The sequence below is a fragment of the Dermatophagoides pteronyssinus genome, unplaced genomic scaffold, assembly GCF_027571235.1.
Source record: "Dermatophagoides pteronyssinus isolate colony J.1.1.1.1 unplaced genomic scaffold, Derpt_VIB-CSIC_2022.12 sq0083, whole genome shotgun sequence".
Classification (NCBI taxonomy): Eukaryota; Metazoa; Arthropoda; class Arachnida; order Sarcoptiformes; family Pyroglyphidae; genus Dermatophagoides; species Dermatophagoides pteronyssinus.
This window is the reverse complement of record NW_027461594.1, coordinates 3369-25364: the sequence shown is the minus strand read 5'-3', so window position 1 is coordinate 25364 and position 21996 is coordinate 3369. Positions and strand designations below refer to the sequence as shown.

The 21996-nt window shown below is 27.4% G+C and overlaps 1 protein-coding gene across 1 annotated transcript; it reads left to right on the top strand.

Moving 5' to 3' along the window:
• The first annotated feature begins 6519 nt into the window (after nt 1-6519).
• On the top strand, nt 6520-16750 carry LOC113791937 (uncharacterized). Its single transcript, XM_027341787.2, has 4 exons — nt 6520-8466; nt 12428-12564; nt 12646-12761; nt 14796-16750. Exons 1-4 carry the CDS (start codon nt 6990-6992, stop codon nt 15739-15741), a joined length of 2676 nt encoding a protein of 891 aa, XP_027197588.2. The 5' UTR covers nt 6520-6989; the 3' UTR covers nt 15742-16750.
• The last annotated feature ends 5246 nt before the right edge of the window (nt 16751-21996 follow it).

The window sequence follows — 21996 nt, the reverse complement described above, 5'->3', positions numbered from 1 at the left end:
TCAGTTACTTTTATTCATTATCGTTAAAATGAAACTTTTTTTTTGCTCTATATCTATTCGCTGGTTATTATTATGGTTAGGGTGATGATGATGTGTAGTTTATTCTATACATTTTCCATTGCCTTTGTCTGTGTGTATGTGTGTGTGTTTTTACACACGTGCTACCAATCGATCCATGATATAATCGACACTAAACTAACTATATTTTCATATATGTACCAGGATGAGAAAGAGACGTGTGTGTGTGTGTGTGTGTGTTAGTTAGTGTCGATCCAACAAAAGAAATATGTTCCACTTAATCACACAGTGTAATTTTTTCCCAATAATTTTTATTGTCACAAATGTGTTTGTCCTTCTATCTTTCTTGCTGTATGTATGTGTGTGTGGTTGACATTACAATTCACATGTTCAAATTATCATTGAATTCAATGATAAAGGTGATTGTAAATGTTAAACATGATGATGATGAACTTTTGTGGATGCAATCAACCAAAAAAAAAAAAATAACAATTCAATAACAACAGGAACTTTAAAGTCAACCAATTCAATTTTTTTCATTAATTAATTAATGTATATTATGATTTGTCGTCATCTTTTTTCCTTTTTTTTTGCTTTACCCAAACAATAACAACAACAACCAATATTGTTTGTTATAAAGGTGAAGAAAAATCAATTTTGGCAAACATGAAATACATTTAATTGATTACAATTGAGATGGCAACTGTCATCATCATAATCATTATCGATATTAAGTGAAGCGAATACACACACACACACACACAGACAAACAGAATTTCATACCTGATGATTTCTTTAAGCCATAAATTACATGAAAAAAAACATCAATTAATTAATTGTATTAAATCTGAAAAAAAATGAAGGTGTAATTAGATAAGAGAGAAAGAAAGAAATAAGTGAAAAAAAGGAATTTAATTTAATTTGTTGAATTGAATTGAATTCGATCATCAAGAATTCATTCAACCTATTACAAATTTTATCTGTCTGAATTGATTTTTATGATGTCATTGTGTACATGAGTGTGAATTATTAGTTTGATGACAATGTCATTATCACCATATTGTCATCACATTGTGAAGTGTGTGTGTGTGTGTGTGGTCGACTAATTTAATTTAATAATGTCTCTAATTTAAGATTGAGAGATAGAGAGAGAGAGAGAGAGGGAAATTGTGACTATACGAAATTTCCGGTTAACATCTGTCCTCTTGTAAGCTTAGGTAATTTTCATTATTATTCTTGTCACTTGATTGACTACAAATAGTACGGATCCTATTCCATTGTCAATTGAATGTTGAAAAAAAACGATAGAATCGATTCTGTCATCATGGAAGAAATTATTTCAATTTTTTTCAAACTACATTTATAATCGATTGATTATCGGTTAACAAACCAATCATATTATTCAAACTTACAGAAAAAAATGATCATTAAGAATCAAATGGATACAAAGTTTAAATCGATAGATTTCTTGATCGAAATAGCTTTTTCTTTTTCCAATCAAAACCTATTACTAAAAAAAAGAAACATTGCGAAGAAATTTAGCCGAAAAAATCTTGTCAGGCCATTTTCGTCATATAACCACATAAAACATTAACGTTTTTTTTTTTGTTTTTGTTTTTGGTGTATGTGTATAGGTTTCTAATGTGAAATAAATAAAAGTAAAAGAAAAAAATGAACAAGTAAATAGCAATCATCAAACCAAAAAACATTATCACGAATAAGCAAGTCAAGAAATTAGATTTATCAAAAAACAACACTAACAGAAACTGGAAAAAGCTTTTAAAACGTATACGAAACGGTTTTTCTTATTCACTATTCTGCGGTTTCACAGAAACCACCCGAAAAAAAAGCAGAATTTATAAAAAAAAGCAAAATCCGTTTGGTAAAGATTATATATTTATTTATTTATTATTACATCAGTAATGAAAATCAGTTTTTCTCGTTCTTTATCGTTTTTTCCAACTATTCCAAATAAACCAAAAAAGAGAGAAGAGAAAAAATAGAAAAATCGTTTTCCATGATGATGAATTATTGATAATCATCTTCATTATTGACAGAAATAAAATATAGATTCGGAATACATTTTTTGCATTACGAATATATAGAAAATATTGAAAAAAACGAGAATACCAAATTTGGCATCGCAGCTGCATTTCATATTTTTCTTTTTCTTTTTATTTAATTTTTTCTTGTTTTTTTCTCCTTTTTTTAAAAAAAGAATATTAAAATCCATTTTCACTAATGTGTGGTTTATTTTTTCGGTTGCTTTTCCAAAGGGAAAACAATTTATTTATGAATGATGACCATCATCATCATTTCACCACAAACAGTTTCATTTTTTTATGAATGAAAATTTTTGATTTCCTTTATTAACAACAAAAACAACAACAGTAATATATGGTCGATATTATCATTGAAAAAAAAGAATGGTAATTTACAATCACTAATCATACGGCAATAAAACTATTAAATTCAAATTAGTTTTAGCTACTGGAATTATCAAACTAAAAGAAGAAAAAATTTTCTTTAATGATTTCTTTTTTGGCCTGGTAATTGATTTATGAGCTTTGAATATATTTTATTCATAATAATAATTAGTGTTTTTCTTTCATTTTTTCTTGGTTAAGTTATTTTTGGACATACCTAAAATAATAATAATCATCAATTACAACAATGTTGATCATCATCATCGTTATTGTGTGTTGAATGATGATGATCAAATTGTTTCGAATTAGTTGAAATAGAAAATAATTGAGTAATTAGAGTTTTCTTCGGAAGAAAAATTACTTTTTTTTATTATCATATATCGAATAACGAGGAACCAAAGAAAAAATTCACCAATCACCCTTTGTTTGTTTACTAATGATGATGATGATGAGTAGTGAATAGTGAGCCCAAGAATAAAAGAAAATATTCATCTAAAACCTATTCATTATAAAAAAGGTAATTTAGCTTTCTTTTTTTGTGGCTAATTGCACCTTTACCAGGTAACTGTGACTGTATGTTTTTCTTCGGTTCGTTCTATTTTTTTGATTTTTCATTCCTGCTACAAACATTGTTACTAAATTTTTTTTTTTTTTGTTTTGCATATTTATTCATTCATTCATTCATTCATTCTTTAATTTGGGTTTTAATTTCAATGATTATTATCGATGATGAATAATTTAAAATCAAATTAAAATGACGATGATGATGATGACACACGCCTTTAACCATTGGTTTATTCATTCGGGTATTATCAAATCTCCTTTTTTCTTTATTTATTTTCTTTGTATTTTTTGTTTGTTTTTTTACGTAGAAAATTGATTTTTCTGTTTGTTTGTTTGTTTTTGTTTTTTTTTCTTCTTACACAAATTCGATTCAAATATTTTCTTCTTCTTGGTGACGCGCGGCGGCAATCGATTAAATTTTTCTTGAAAATTTTCTTCTTCTTTTTATCTCCAAAAAAAACATTGTATCTCTGCTGAATATTCATAAGACAGGCCCGTCAACCAACCAACCAACCACCAAAAAGCAAAAAAAAAACGCCGAAAACGAATTGGTTTTATTTATTTTCGGTGCTTTTTTTTCGCCGTCTTTTTTCACTTCAACCAACGAATTGAATCAATCTTTGAAGAATTTAGAATTCAGAATTAAAAATCTATTGTTAAATTGAATTGTACCGATAAAGAAAATAAATGAATGAATGAATGTCTCAAGTGACTTATTTTTTGATTTCGAAACAAAAAAAAAATAGGAAAAACAAAACCAAAAACAAAAAATAATATTCATAATAACTCATCTGTCATAATAAAAAAATTTAAATTTTCATAAATTTGATCATCATTATCATTATCATTTTATTGATTGCAAGTAACCTAGCAAGAATGTTTGTTATGTTCGTTAAAAAACAACAACAAAAACAAAAACAAAAACAATTGTTTTTATTATCGATCAACTATTGAATCGAAATATCATAATAATTCTCTATTATTATGATAATGATAATGATTATTATATAATCTTTGTTTTTTTTCCATAGAAAAAAAATGAACGAAAATAAAATAAAATTCTGTTTTGTTTCATTGAAAAACGTTTAAATTGACATTGATTTTTCCATTTGAAACTAAAATCGATATTTTTTCTTCTGTTTCATCCATTCGATGTTGTTGTCAGAAATGTTTATTTTATTTTGTTCATTCCCCCGTCTTTCCACCAAAGAAAAAGGTCTGGTTTGGAAAACAATGTTAATTTAAATAAATTTTTAATCAGAAAAAAATGAAATATTTTTATTTTTTCGCGAGAAAAAATGGAACAAATTATGTAAATTTTACATAATAATTTTCAGTTTTGTGTCTTGCTGCCAATCAATTCTTATTGCAAAAAAAAATTCTTAATTTTATCAGTTTCTTGGAAAATTATTCAAATCGAAATATGTAAAATACTTTATCAGACAAAAAAAAACTAATCATAACGAAATGAATAGGAAAAAAATTTCTTCTCGAACAACGTTTTTTTGCTGAAACATTATCTTTAATATACAAATATATCCTACATTATCAGTAATAATAATAAACACCAAATTGAATGATGGTTATTTAAAAGAAAAAGAAGAAGAAGAAGAGAAATTTGATTAGCTGATTGATTGCGAATGAATAATGTTAGCATACCAAATTACATTGCTATCAACAACAACAACAACAAAATTGAATGAATAATCATAGATGATGATGCCAACGATTCAAATTCACTCAATTCATCGATCTATTCGATTTGATTTCAATATGAAAATAAAAAGATCAATGAATGACTAGCTTGAAAAAGAGAGAGAGAAACTCTTTGCTGTAAGCTAATAAGCTTTCATCATCATCATCGTTTTTTAGCCATATTATATATTTATTATAACCATTTTCAATATAATTGGAAATTTGTGCATGGAACCATCATCATCATCATCATCATCATCATTGATCGGCTGTAAAAGAGATGACTTTGTGCAAACTGTTTTCAATTCAATTCAAACTCTTAACTTCAATGATGATAATGATAAATATAAAAGTTTTTTTTTCTCCAAAATCATTATTATTATAAAAAGATTTTTCTTTTCTTTTCGAATAAAAAGCTACATCTATAAAGATATTCGAGAAGAGAAAAACATAATTTTGTTGTAAAATTGATCATAATTTTTGTTTTCTTCTTCTTCTTATACATTACGTTCGTTTTTGTTGTTGTTAATATTCTTTCGCCTTAAAAAAAGCTTTGACATACTTTATTTTACTTAACTTTAAAATCCATCCATCTTGGTCGAAAAAATTAGACATTTTTTTTGTTATAATATTTTTTTATATGAAAAATATATTTGACAAGAAAGAAAATACCATTTCTATATGTGTGTGTGTGTGTGTTGTGTTTCCATTTCAAAAGCAAAATCTTGTTTTTTTTTAAACAACCGACTACACTGCATATTTTGAATGATGATAATCGATAATCGTTGATTCAATTGAATGAAAATGGAATTTTTTTTGCATCTAAAATACTGTAATTACTATTTTGCATCACTATTTCGTTTTTCCATTATTCATTCTCCAAATATCAAACATTGTAATTGTCGTTAATCGTTGACAAACACCACCCCTATTTTCTTGTTTTTTTTTCATTTTAATTTTTTGTTATTTTAATCAATATTATACTCGAAATGTTCATATTATTCAGTGATTACCATAAATCGAATATCAAAATTTATACACAAAAGTAAAACAATGATATTCGAGGCACAAATATCTTCCACTACCATCAAATAAATGAAACAAAACAACAACAAAAAAGACAAGAAGCCAACACATTTTTTTTCAAAAAATATATATAACAAAACACAGACTCCACCATTGCTACCACCTTTTTTTCTCTCTTTCATCTTTTATTTATCGAAAACCAATTTTTGTTGTTGTTGTTGTTGTTCCAATTCATTCATATCATATGTGTATAATAACGCTTGAATAGTAGCCAATTAGAGTATGTATACAATAATAACTAAACGATTTATTAATGTAACTAACAAAAATCTAATGAAAAATAAAATAAGCAAATATTTCGTGAATAAAATGATGAAAAGAAATTCATTTTATAAGCAAGAAAAGTATTTCCGAAAAAAAAACAGCAACAAAATGAAAGAGAGAAAAAATAATGGAAAAATGGGCGGTCCTAATCATCGCACAATGACCAATGGTTGATGAAAATCATTTATTAAAAGGCGGTGCTTGTACAACACACACACACACACACAATACAATGTCAAAAAAAAGCATTGAAATATGAAGAACGAAAGAGAGAAAAAAAAATTGATTGTCTGTATTTTATATGTGATGTTAGCGGCTGTGTTTTGTATATGACGTTTGTTTGTGTGTAATGATATCTCTTTCTTTTTATCTGCTATATTGCTATCTCTTTTTTTTCTCGTTATTTTTTGTTGCTTGATGCCCTTAAAAATTATATACCTTCTATCATTCAATCATTTGATTCAAATCAAACCAAGTCGTATCAATTACACCTTTAAAACATATAACAACAACTAAATCATACAAAAAAACAACAGAGTCTATGCTATTTATTTATCCATCATCATTATCATTATTGTCGATGGTGATCATAGTCATCAACACACAGGTATCTCTCACTCATACTCTTGCTCGAGATCATTTGGTTGTTGGAAAAACATTTTGTCATGATTTTTGTTTCTCTTTAAAAATAAAACATTGAATTTTTTCCCATTCGATTTTTTTTACATTTCATTTCATATCATATTTTCGAAAACGGAACCAAACAACAACCAAAAACAACATTGATTTTTGTTGACACTTATTCTAATCCATTAATATTTTGCATTTGTGTTGTTGGTTCGTGCTCTTGTTCGTGTTTTGTGTTTGTGTGTTTTTGGCAATTATTGCATACATATCATCCGTAATTAGTTTATAATTAATAATTAATTTTTCATCATGACTATTGATATATCCATACCAAATAATAATAATGAATCAAATGATACAAATTTAAAAATTATAAATAATAGCAGTAATAATAATAATAATAATCGATTAAAACGTTGTCGACGTATATCATCTTCATCAACAACGACATCATCATCATCATCAACCTCAAATTCCAATGATATTGATAAGAAGAAGAAAAAATTAAAATCATTCACAACGACAAAAGCAACAACAACAACAACATCAGAAACTAATAACAATCCTAATTATATTGTTAGTCATAATTTGGATTTTATTAATCAAATGATGACTAGTTCGGTACCACCATCATCAGCAACAAATGATCATTGTGGACCATTATTAACTATGGGTCATCATCCACATCAACTTCATCATCATTCACATCATCATCATCATTCAACAATACGACAATTTTTACATCCAAATATCATACCACAGATTGGTGTTGGACATTCTCATCCTCATCATCATCATCTTAGTGCATTCAATCATTTAAATTTTAAACATCTTTCATCATCATCATCACCACCTTTATCACAACATTCATCAATGGCAACCATAATATCTTCATCATCATCACCAACAACAACAACAACAACAATCGCACAACAATCATCCAAATCATTACGGCCAGAAAGTCATTCAAGCAGTGAAGATGATAATGTTAATGATCATTCATCAATAAGATCTAAATTATCACCATTATCGAATAATAATAATAAAATAAATAATCATAATAATAATAGTAAAACAGATTCTGATTCTGAACTTGAAGTTGATGATGATCATAATGATGGTAATGGTGATGATGTTGATCATATAATGATGGATAATGAAAGAAAATCATCATTTTTTATCAATGATATATTGAAAAATCATTCATCACCAAATCAACATAGTGGATCATCAATAACATCAACAACAATGATAAATGCACATGATCTTTCATTACGTGCATCAGCAGCTGCAGCAGCATCAGCTAATGCTTATAATTTATTTGCAGCAGCCGTAGCGGCAGCCGCATCAAAGCCAAATTCACATCAAAATTCTACTAATCATAATAATAACAATAATGATCCGAATAATCCAACAAATGGTTTATTAATGTCCAATAACAGTTTTCCTTCATCAGCAACTGCAGCAAATTTTTTCAACCAAATGAATCTATTATCTCATCCATCATTATCAGGATCAATTAGGCCATCATTATCACTATCAGGACCGCCACCACCACAGCCACCATCATCATCATCGATGACTGCATTTGGTGCACTTACAAATGTACCATTATCAATGGAACAAATACAGAATGCTGCAGTAGCTGCCGCTGCGGCTGCTGCTGCTGCATCATCATTAAATTCATCAAATAATAGTACAATTGCTGGAGATAGTGATTGTGATATGGATAATGATGGTATGGATGACGATATTTGTTCATCTAATGACGGTGAAGATGAAAGAGGTAAGTTTTCTTTTTTAACAAACAAAAAATAGATAAATAAATTATGAAAAAAAAACATGAAGATTGAATATTTTTTTTTGTTTGAGATATAAAATGTTTATTTTAATACCGACAAAATGGTAATTAGTATAATTACGAACCCAAACAATTAAACATTCTGATAGTGAAAGAAATGAAAATCTGCCGAAAATAAAATTTCACTTTTGTTCCATATGATTACGAAAAAAAAACAATCAGAGAAAAATTGATTTCACTGAAATAAAATCCCTTTCGATCAAGTTCTCTTGAGATTATTGATTTTTTTCCGATGATTATGCGAATAAAAATCTCTCTATGGCCGATAGCCAACATTACCGACAAATGATAATCACTTTTTTCTTTGATAAAAGATCAATTTCAAGCAAACATAGTTCACAAAGTGAATGAGAGAATTTTTGTTTCGGTTTCTCAATAACAATATCAATAGGAATGATAATTTTTTTTTCCAAACAAAATTTTCAAAAGTCTGTCATCCCGATATTGACAGACACAACCGACGAGCATTGAAGCAAAACAACAATGAAAAAAAAGAATCAATAAATCCGCCAATGTCAAAATGACGAAACAAAAACTCGCAAAAAAAATTGAATATTCATAATTAAATTTAAATGATTGAATTCAAACAATAATTACAAGGTGTCGATATGCAAACAAAAAACTTTTCTGATAACTTTTCATCATTTTTTTCTCAATTAATTATGATTAATAAAAAAATTTTCTAAATCGATCGATTTGACCGGCCGACCGTTTTATTGATTGATTGATTGACTAAATGACATGTTTGTTTTTTCTGTTTGTTTGCTACACCACAATCATTATTATCTTTCAAAATTCAGTATTGACAATAAGGGAAAAAATGAATTTTTTACCTAGAACAAAAGAGAAAAACACCTTTTTCTGAAATGATAATTTTCTCTTTACGTTCATCATCATCATCATTATAATTCATTTAACAAGTTAAAATTGTAAATATTTTTCAGTTAAAAAAAATTGAAACAGCAGTATTAAATAAACAAACAAATGAAACTTTTTAAAAGTGTTTGCTAAAAAAAAATTTATCAATAAATGTGTTAGGTGTGTTTCTATCTGTTTGACTCTAATTAGTTTTGAGGTTAGTTGTACTATTAGTGCTTCTGATGTTTGTTTTGTGTGTATACAAACAAACACCAATTAAACAACAATCTCCCATTGAGAAATCTAGGAGAAAAAAATTATTATTATTATTAGTTTTGAATTCTATCAATTTGTGTTTGTGGTTGGTGAAATGATTGTTTGAAATTATTAAAAAAAAATCTTTTTTTTTCAATTTGATGAATACGAAAGAAACAAAAAGAAATGATAAATGGTAACAATAAATTTTCTCATTACATTCGAATAAGTTTAAGCTTTAAGCTTTTCAACAACAACAACAACAAAAAAAATGAAAAATGATTCAGGAAATTATGATGAAAATAATAACAATGAATGAATGAATATTTGGGATATTTTTGAGAAAAAACTTTTGCGTGTTTGTTTCATAACGGCAGTGATAAATAAAGTGAGCAAAAATGTTTTAATAGTTTGCGGTTATACTGTGATTATTGTTTTAAATTTTATCTTATTCTCTCATTTTATCTCTCTCAATTGTTTCATATTTAACAATAACAACAACAACAACAAACCACCTAACCTTTTTCGCTAAAATCTAAAAAAGCATTGATTTCGGCTATTTTTTTCATTCTTTCAATAAAAATCGTATGAGAGTTATATCTGCTGTCGTCATCATTGTTGTTGTTATCGTCATCGTCGTTGTAATAATGATTTTTGGTCACGCAATTAGTGGAGATAGATTTGCATCCGCTTATTCTTTTCCCTCTTTGTGGTTTTTCTCAATCTCCATATATACCGAATACAAAAAGAGAAATCTCTCTCTTTCTCTCTCTATGTCAAAATCAATTTCAATCATATTTTCTGGACTTGAGAAATATGAATGCAAAATATTTTGTCCTTCAAACATTTGTCGTTGTCAATTTTCAGGAAAAAAAAGTTTTTGTACCAAAATTTGATTAAATTGAATTCATTTAACTGCAATTTTTTTTCGGTTTCAACATTAATCTCGGTTTTGAAAATTCAATCCAAAAAATCGATCAACATTCAAGTTTTGATTGTAAAAGATGACAAAAAAAAGTGAAATAAAATTTCAAATTTCCCTTCCGTTGTTTTTGATTCATTGAATTTCTTCTCTTTCTTTTTTGTTTTTTTAAAAAATTGTATCTTTCCTTCACAGGCATGTGATTTATCCCATCACATTAATTATTAATTATAAATATGAATGGAAAATTTTTCCTAGCAAAACAAACAAAAACTTTTGAATAATTGTTTTGTTTTCTTCATTTATAAATCATGGCCCCTGTGTGTATGTCGATGTGAATGAACAAAAACAGGTAAACAAAACAAACAAACAAAAAAAATACATAGAAATCATATTGTAATTATGATTCAATTGTCGACAAACACGCCACACAAATTTTAATCAAATCAAATCAAAAGTAAATGAAAAATAAATATCATGCTTATGGCAAATATGATTGACGACGGTCAACCTGACACAATTTATTTTTCCCTATTTAAATTTTCATTTTCTCATTTGAAATTTTTAGCTTTTAACATCAAGAAACAAAAAACATAATGTATTCTTTGTTTTTTTTCAGTTCAACCAATTAAAAAGAAAAATAGATTTTTAAAAAGTATATAAAATCAATCAAATCAAAAGAGAGTGATAATGTCTAACAACAACAGCATCAAAAGCAACAGTAACAATTTGATTAAATTCATTCAAGTGTACGGGCGATGATAATCATAATCATGATCAAAATCACATAAACACACAATGGATTGATTTGGTTACTATTTGATATAAATGGATAATTAGTTATCGATAACTTTGTTTGTGTGTACATTAGTATTATTATTTAGATAAAATACTTTAGAGATCAATCGATTTATAATCAAACGATTGTTTTCTCTTTTCATTGAATGCATATCATTATTAATTATCAATAAATGATTATTATTATGTCTTTGATTATGTGTTCAATGTGAAAGTTACAAATGCAAAGAAGAAGAAGAAAAAAAAATCAGGAAACCAGGAAAAATATTTGAAAAAGCAAGGTAATTGACAAAGCATTGAATTGTGTTGACACACCAACCCAGAAAATCAAGAGAGAGAGAGAGAGAGAAAGTGATTTGCTCAATAAATATCATTTAATCGTTTTTAAATCAATCAATCAATCAATTAAAATAAAATTATTAAATTTGCCCAATCAATTATCATCAATTTGATTGATTTCCAAAAAAAAGTATAGTCGTCGGTCGACATCAAAAAGAAATGAAAATTGAGAGAGAGAAAAATATTATTGATTATCAAATCAAGATCTCAGGCAACAAATAAAAAAAACGATTTGAAGAGATGAAATAAATCAAAAATCATTATTATTATTTTCTCCCCACATACTTTTTTTCCACCTGAAATAATCTTTTATATATCGAAACAAACAATTATTATTTGCTAAGTTGTTGTCATTGTGTCCGTGTTTGTTGCCGTGTATTTGATAAACGTTTTTTTTAATATTGATTTTGATTTTGATATCAACTTATTTAAAAAAGAATCAAAGATATTTTTGTATTTGGAATTATCGATGGTCGAATGAGATTTTTTGTTTGTTTGTTTGCTGAAAAAAATGATTACCTGTTTTAATGATAACAATTTCTGTATGTAAACTTTGTTTGTTTTTTGTTTGAGTACACCTTTTATCACACTTGAATTTGTCATCAGTTTTTGTTGTTGTTGTTGTCAACCTTGATTTGTTCACTTTATTCTGATGAAAACAATTATTAATCAAATATTTTTCTACATTGTTTTTCTTCTTTTTTCAATTTTCAGTTGGAAACAATGACAATATTACTGGTGAATCAAGATTTCATCATAATCAACAACAAGCTAATCGTATTATACCAGAATTAAAGATGCAAAAGAAACAACGAAAAGCTCGTACAGCATTTACTGATCATCAATTACAGGTTAGTGTTTATTTTGATTGTTTTTTTTAGTTTTGAAATGGAATTAATCAATTTTTTTCTGCATTTTCAACCTTTTTACAGACATTGGAAAAAAGTTTTGAAAGACAAAAATATTTATCCGTTCAAGATCGTATGGAATTGGCGGCCAAATTAAATCTATCGGATACACAAGTAAAAACATGGTATCAAAACAGAAGGTAAGCATTGTAACGATTGTTTTTGTTTTGAATAGATTCATTTATTTCATTGATTGTCATATATGGTTAGAGTACGTTTGTGAACAATAAAAACAAAACAAAAAAAGATTGAAAAAAAATGAAAAATTTCGGGTTAATCATCCTCATCATGTGAATAATAAAATTAAAAAAAAAACAGACAAATGAAGCTCATCAATCATTTGTTGTTTTCATGCAGTTCATCATAGCCATAGGTTTTTTTCCCATTTTTTTCTGTGTTCAATGTTACCTTTACCGATTATTTTTGTTGATGATGGTGTTATTGACCATCCAAGCTTGACTTTTTCGAAAGGGACTAGAGAGAGAGAAAAAAAAATAAGTCAGTCAATCAGTCATCAACATGATCATCGGAAAAAACATATCTTCCACGCAAACATAAAATGATTTAAGAAAAAAATTGTTGAGATAAAAAAATACTTTGCACAGGCATATGGATTTAGTTAATTTACCTTGTTTTGCAAAAAAAAAAATTCTTTGACCAGATAAACAAAACAGAAATCTTTAATCGCAAATCGATGATTAAAAGCCTATTGACCTATGATTTTGTATTGATATATAGCCATTTGGTCATCATCATTGTTCATAATTGATGATGACCAAATGGCAAAATGTATGAATTTAGTTTATCTTATGATAAGATATGTGAAGAAGACAAAAATACAAAAAAAATTGCCGAAAATAATCAATCAATTGATTGACAACAGGGTTATATTTGTGGTTGATAATCTATTGTGTGCAGTAGTCATTATTATTATTATTTTTATTATTGATAATTGAATTTATGAAACATTATCTATTTTTGATTGACATAAGTATGAATCTGAAATGATGATAATGATGATGATGCACCAATGGCAATAATAATAAACAATGATAACAACAACAACAACAACAACTATCTTTATCTATGGATATAATCTATTTGATTATACAATAGAGATGCTTAGAATTGTTAGAGAATAACCATTCGGTCGATTGGTGAAATGATCAATTTTGCTTGCAAAAAAAAACAAAATGCAAAAATTTAAGCGAACAAAAAAAAAACAACAACAGCAGAAAACCGAACCTAGGGTAAGATGATGATGAACGAAATAAATGTCCAGACAAGACTAGTAGGAAAAAAAATTGACGATTAAATTATGGCCTTTCATCAAATAACGAAGGATGATGATGATTTGTCTGTGTTGATGTTCATCAAATAATAATGATGATGATGATGATCAGAATAATGATCAGCAAATGATTTTGAATTGTATTCGAATAGATACATTCAGTTTAAAGATTTCGTTTGTTAAATATTTAGCTTTTGTTATTATTGTTGTTGTTGGATGTTCAATCAAAGAAAAAAACAACGGCAACCATTTTTTTGCAAGCGAATAAATTGACCCAATATCGATCTTTATTAGAATGGATGAACCATTCAACCGACAAATGTGATGAAAATTCATTTTTATTATTATTATTATTTTGTCTTCATTTTTATAAACTAATTTACAAATCAACACATACACAATTTTGTTTCGTTTCAAATTCAATCAAGTCGAACGAAATAAAAAATAAAAAATAAATGATGATTGGTGATTGGTTTTCTTTGTTGTTCGAATGTATTCAATTGTATTTGCCAGTTAGAATAATTCATATTGGTCATTTCAATCGGTCAATACTTGTCAATAATGATTTTGATGATGATGATGATGATGATTTTCCGATTGGCGCCAGACACATCAAATATTTTTTTTCTGTCAAAAGTTTTTTTCTTGTGTATTTTCAACAAAAAAATTAAACTGTGTTTAGCCTGTGTTTGAAACTATTAAATCAACCATAATTGAGTTATTTTGTTATGGTCAATAATTGTATAATTCGATAATGATGATTATGGTTATCATTTTTGATTTATTCCAATGAATAAATAAATAAATAAATGAATTTTATAATTTTATTTACAAAAAAAACAACTAATAATTTCATAATTGTTTTTGAATTATTTTTTCATAGGACCAAATGGAAACGACAAACAGCCGTTGGTCTTGAATTATTAGCTGAAGCAGGAAATTATGCTGCTGTACAACGTATGTTACAAACATCACCATATTGGTTATCACAATATGGTAATGTAGCAACGGCTGCATTAGCTGCGGCTGCTGCCTCGAATCCAACATTATCAAATAATGCTGCTGCTGCTGCCGCAGCTACACAAGCTGGATCAACACCATTTGATATTTATTATCGACAAGCGGCTGCAGCATTACAACAAAAACATCCTAGTCCGCAAACATTAACAACCTCTTCATCATCATCAACGACAACAACATCAACAATAATTGGAAATGGACAACAACAACAGCAACAAACAACCATTAATAATCAGCATGGTTCCAATTCATCTGTTTCAATTCAATCACCGCCATTGTCATTATCATCATCATCATCACCATTAACAACAACAACAATAACAACACCGATAACTCAACCGGTAACATTATCAACAACAACATCATCATTAACCAATCAATCAGTATTCTCAACATCATCCCTTATGACAAATACGTCATCATCACCATATATGACATCAACAGCAGCAAATATTGCTTGTTTCAATCCATTGTATCTAAGTGGATTGAATTTACCGCATCAATCGATTGGAGATCGAGTATCATCATCATCAATATTTGAAAATGGAAGATCTATGGGTGGTTTATTGATACCTAAAACGAATAACATGGGTGACAATAGTTTAGATATGAAAATTAAGTCATCATCACCACGATCATCATCCACATCATCATCATCATCATCACCGACGTCGGCTATAGCAGGTGATTCCAGTCCTGAACATAATCATAATCATCATCATCATCGTCATTCATCAAGAATGACACCACCCGCCACAAAATCCGTTCGATCAAGTGGTTCACCAGCATTATTGACCAGTAAAGATTGAATACAGAAAAGATCGTAATAAAAATCTAATAAATGAACATGTGCCTTGAGCTCAAATGATATACAGTATTGTAGCTAAATAAAGAAAAAAAATAGAATAAACTGGAACTTGTATGATGTGAAAAGTTGCGCACATTTAAATGAACAACTCCATTAATGAGTTATCAATATAAAAAAAATCTTCATAGGTAAAAGTTTCCAAAATAAAGAAATGTAAAAAAATGAGTTTCAAAAAACGAAACCCAAATAAATATAATCATTCACCATTTAGTCGAAATATCCAAATATTCGAATTCGAATTTAAATGAACATCGTCTGTAAATAAATCCAAATCATTAAATCTGATAGTTTTGATTAATTTTTCTCATCTCATTAACTAAATAAGAAACAAACACACAAAAAAAACAACATTTTATTTGCAAATTTTTTCATCCAATTCCAAATTTTCAATCATCATTTTGATAATAAACAAACACTGTATTATTAGAATGCATTATAAAAAAAACAAAACAAAATCGTTAATTTTCTTGTCATCATCATCTTTATTCTTTATTATTAATTATCCTCATTAATGTCCAATTATTGATTAGATTTTTTTTTGCTGTGGCGTGTCTCTCATCATCTCCTCTCTGTGTGTGTAATAATAATAATTTTCCATTTCACTTACATTATATAATATGAATTATGATCTTTTTTTTCTATTAAAAAACAATAATAACTTTCACAAACCCACACACACACACAAATAAATAACAAAAAGTTTATCTAATATTTCTTCATAATAATAATTTTCATCATTGGATATAAAAAAAAAATACGACAACCAAAAATAAATTGAAATTCTCATTATTCTTTCTCTCGCTTAATTCACTATCATCATTGAAGAAACAAAACAAAAAACAAACATTGTAATCAAATTTGTTCTCACTATTTTCATTCTAATTTCATTATCAATTTTATTCTCAATTGAATGATTTGTATTGGTTTTTACGATGTGTGCTTGTGTGTTGGAAAGGTGTATAGTGATTATTATTATTATTATTATTATTATTGTCATCATTTTTAATTATTATTATTAATCTAAATAAATTATGGTTTGACATTTTGAATTTTTTGAAAATTTTTGTTCTTATTTTGTCAAAAGCAATTGGATGAATCAGAATTCGAATCATCTGAAGATGGAAGATATTTTTTTCTGTTGAAAATTGTTATTATTTTGTCCAGTTTACCGGTTGAATGGATTTTTCTCTGTGTGTTTTTTTTTGTTTGTATCATTGTTTATATATTGTTCAACAATCATATAGACATGATGATTTTGATTGATTGATGGAATTTTATAAAGGAATTTTTTTTTTTTTTTTGTTGAAAAAAATGATACTAACTTGCGGCAATTTTTTTTCTCATGTATGTTTTAAAATATTTTTTTTCAAAAAAAACGGGTAACATCAAAATTGATCAATTGGTTAAAGGCAAAATTATTATTATCCATTCATTCATTCATTCATTTTAAGCTTTTTCGTTTCTTTTGAATCATTATGAATGTGCGATTAATGGTCCAAAAAAAGATCATCATCATCATCATCCGATGATGATGATGATTGAACATTCAACATATTATATTCAAGTGACATTTTTTGTTGTGGTTGTTGTTGCTATTTTTCTTTCTGTATTTTCCACCTGACTGATGTTGTCTAAGTATTTCAATGTAATGTGTGTGTGTGTGTGTGTAAAATTACCCATCCACACACAGGTAATATCTAATACTATCTATGGACATTGAGAAAATGATCGGCTCATTCATCAAATGATTATCTTGAATAAATGTTGTTGTTGTTGTCGTTTTTTAGTGGTTATTTTAATGTTTTTTTCTTTCAAAACCGAAAGAAACTAAAATAAATGCCAATTTTTTCTATCCATTTTCATCTTTAATCGGTTGTAATAAGTGTTTGTGTGAGTACGTTTGGTTAGGCCGACAAATTTTGCAAATTACTCTCTCTTATTGGAATGGAAAGATATAGCTAACTAACTAACTATGACAACTACTTAATGATGATGATTATGATGATGATAATATGTCATCATCATAACGAAGCAAACGATTCATTACATGAAATGTAATGAGTTTTTCTTTTTCTTACCTCTATGATGATGATGATGATGATGATGATGATGTTATTCAACAACATTCATCATGAATTATTATCTCTTTTTCTATTTTCCTAATGATTCATTTGAATGAATATTTGTGGTATTCAATTTCAATTCTGATGATTGGTTTATTGGCGCCATTCTACGTAATCATTATCATCATAATTATCATCAACAACTACATTGACAACCACGATTACGAAATACATTACATTATCGTTCATCGATAGTTAAATTCATTTAGTCAAAAAGAATTTATATAGTTCTTTGATCATTATCTTAAAAATCAATGATAATGGTAATGATTATCAACCGAAAATAGAGACAAAATGATCGACAACAACAACGAATAAAAAAACAAAGTGCGAATTGGAAAAAAAACAACGAAATGGAAATTATTCCCAATAACAAAAGTATCTTTTTTTTCACTGTTCTGTTGCTTTCCACACTACCACAAATATTCACATCAACAACAATAATAATGACGATAAGCTTCTGTTCTGGAAAAAATTATTATCATTGATCGATAGTGATGATGATGATAATGATAGGATCGGGTTGCCAAATTGGAAAAAATACACACACACAAACAATGGCAAACAAAACTATTAGTAATTAAAGTGTTGATCCGTCATTTTAAACGTGTGTTTATTGTATACATTTTGGTTTATGTCAAATAACCATGATCATCATCATCGATGAACAAATCAAAATACAAAAAAAAAGGAATCAATCAATTTTTTTCATGTTCAATCATTCTCTTTCTTTTTCTGGTTTGTCGGTAGATATACTTTGTAAAAAAAAATTATCACCAAAACCACAAATCGATGATGATGATGATAGTGATGGGAACAGGAGTTGTAAAAGAAAAAATTTCTCTCTCGCTCTTCATCATCATCAAATTCAAATTTGTTATGGTATTGTTGTTCCAGGAAAACAAAAATTGAGCTAAACGTTGGTAGCAACAAACCATAGGTAATCATCATCATCGATGATTTTTTTTCTTTTTCTGGCCACCGTGACCGGCTAGTCCCAAAACATTTGCTACCTGAAAATTTCTCTTGGTTGAAACAATTATTATTGTTGTTTTTTTTCGGTAAAATTATAACTTTGTATGATCTTTGGGACAAAACAGAAAAGAAAACACGAATCAATCAATTTATTGATCTTACCTTTATCACTTGCATACAGGACATCAGCAATAATAACAACAACAACAAAAAGTTTTATCCCTTTAATTAATGCTCCAAGGTCTAAACTAAATATCTAATAATAATAATTTCAAAAAAAAAAAAATTCAATTACTTTTCTAAAAGTAATTCTATGGTCCATTTCCGTTCAAAAACTAATTTTTTTTTCATTTTAAAATTTTCAATCAAAGAAAAAAAAATCAATCAAATAATCGGTCATCACCATGAATGAATGAATGATCATTCAGATGATGATGATCAAAAAATTTTTGTAAATAACCAAATGATTATTAAGTTTTCAATCATAATTAGTTTTTATTTTTTATTTTTCAATTCTTCGAAAAAATTCAATCATAAAATTATCGGTTATCCTTTTCAAATAAACAACCAAAACAGATTTAAATATAACACCATCATTACAATAGCACAGTTACCAGCATTTATTCTTCACATCAAGAAATCAAAATAATATAATAATGATGGAGAGAGAAAAAAAATATCTCAAGAAACTCATCATTAAATTTTTTCGGCTTAAACTTTTTCATATTAAAAAAAAATATCTTATATGAAAAAGTCTGACCACAATTTTGTGCTACTGTGTGTGTTCGATGGTCACCATACATCGTTTACTATTTACGGTCGGATTGATGGCTAATGAGAACGATGACGACTACGACGACGACGATGAAGACGAAAGGAAGAAAAAAGATGAAGGCGTGTTACCATTACCTAAACACATTGCTACCGAAATAATATTGTTGGCGCCAACAAACATCAAAAAAAAAATTCGATTTGACATTTCTTATTCTTTTTCTCTTTCTTCACCGTCATAATCATCATCATGATCATTCAAGAAATAAATTTTCGCATCGATGTCCTATCTACCTATTTCTTTTATAATCATTTCTATTACCCACACACACAAACATTTATAAGATTCGGTTTTCTGTTTCTCTGTTAAAAGGTTCATTTTCAGATATTCATTTGACGACGATGATGATGATGATGATGATGACGACGTCTTGGTCGTCGTCGTCGTCGTGAATATTATCGAAGGCCAGTGAAAAAGAGAACCAGAGATAGATATATTACCAGTATCATTCAATACACGCGTGAAACGCCTTATTAATAATAGAGTCTGTATTAAAGAAAAAAAAATGAATGTAATATATAGGCTGTATATTTATCTGAATGGATATATAAATGTGGTTTCAATATGTACTTTGGAGGCTTAATTTTTTCTATATTTTTTTTGATGAAATCAAAAAAAAATGGACAGTTTTCATCATGATCAAAACGAAAAAACGACAATGTCGGCTTCTTTCTTTTTTTTCACGAAACAAAACAAAACAAAACAATTTTTTGAGCCACTTGTAATATTACCTACACTATACACCTATTCATGGCTAGACATCGATAATTGGAAAGATGAAATAAGATTTAGTTTGTCTAAATGTGTATGAGAGAAAGAGAGGGAAAAATAGATGAATATTATATCTCTACAATTATGATGATGGAGAAAAGAAAATTTGTTGGCGGAAAAATGTTAAGAAAAAAAATGGAGACAAATTTTGAAAACAAAATAATATGGATTCTATTACAAATGTCATTCGGTAAATGTGATTCATCATCATTATTGAATTGATAGATAGATAGATTGAATGGATGAATAGACAGATAGATTACATTATTTTGTAGTCGATTAGTCAAAATAGAGATAGACAATTTAACTTTTATATAACATCCAAGCAAAAAAAAACATTATAATCATCATCATCATTAGATAAAACTTCAATCATCCATGGCGCCAAACTAAAACAACGACAATTTGATGATATATTTTCAACAAATTATGCACGTGTTTTGTTCAAGTGGAAAACAAAGTGATAATAAATTGTTATTTTGGACATTTCAAATAAAAAAATCAAAGGAAACATTGATAAAATATAATTGAAACGAACGGAATTGATTTTTTTCAGGGGGAGGGGAGACTGATATGAAATATCAAATCATTTTTGTTGTTGTTGATCAAATAAAATAAAATCATCATCGATAACTTTAAAATAATCAGTAAAGATTTATAAGATTTTTTTTTCCACTGTGAATTCATGCGAAAGATCATCAGTCATTCAGTGATGGAAAGAGATTTTGTTTTTATTTTTTTTAGACGAATTTAAAATAAAAATACCAAAACGAAAACACGCAATAAATCGATTATTATTGTCGAAGAAAAATGTTGATATGGAGAGGCAAAAAAAAATTATTCGGATAAAAACAAAAAAATCATTTTGAAAACTTCTGCTTCAGAAAAAAAAATATCACACATTAATCCAATGGCGTCAATTTAAAATGAAAAAAAACTTTAAAATTAGAAATTAAATTCATTCGCATTTGTGTTTGTGTGTTTGTTCATGCGAGAATATGAATCAAATGGATTGTGGGGAAGAGAAGGTGAAGAAATAAATTTTTTATATTCTTTTTTAATTAGATTCTAAATAGCTAGCAAATTGATTTTTACAATCAAAAGATGATGATGATGAATTTGATTGTACCCGAAAAAAACTTTTATAAAGAAAAATGCATGATCATTAAATGATAATTAAAATTAATTTCTAACAAAAACATCAAATTTTTTTCTATGAACATTTGTATTATTGAAGAATTATCTCATCGGAATCGGACATTATTATAATTATTATTATTATTTTGGTGGGTGATGAAGTGAACGATTAAACAAAATAATGTTTGAAAAATTTGCAATTTTAAATCATTGACTAATTACTGATTTTAAAAAATTTAGCTGTTGATTGATTGTGTTTAAATTGTGTGGTTTGTGTGTGATCGAATCAAATATCTTTCTTTTTTTTGTTCCATTAGTATCATAAATCAATTGTCATTTGGTTTTTCACTGTTGTTGA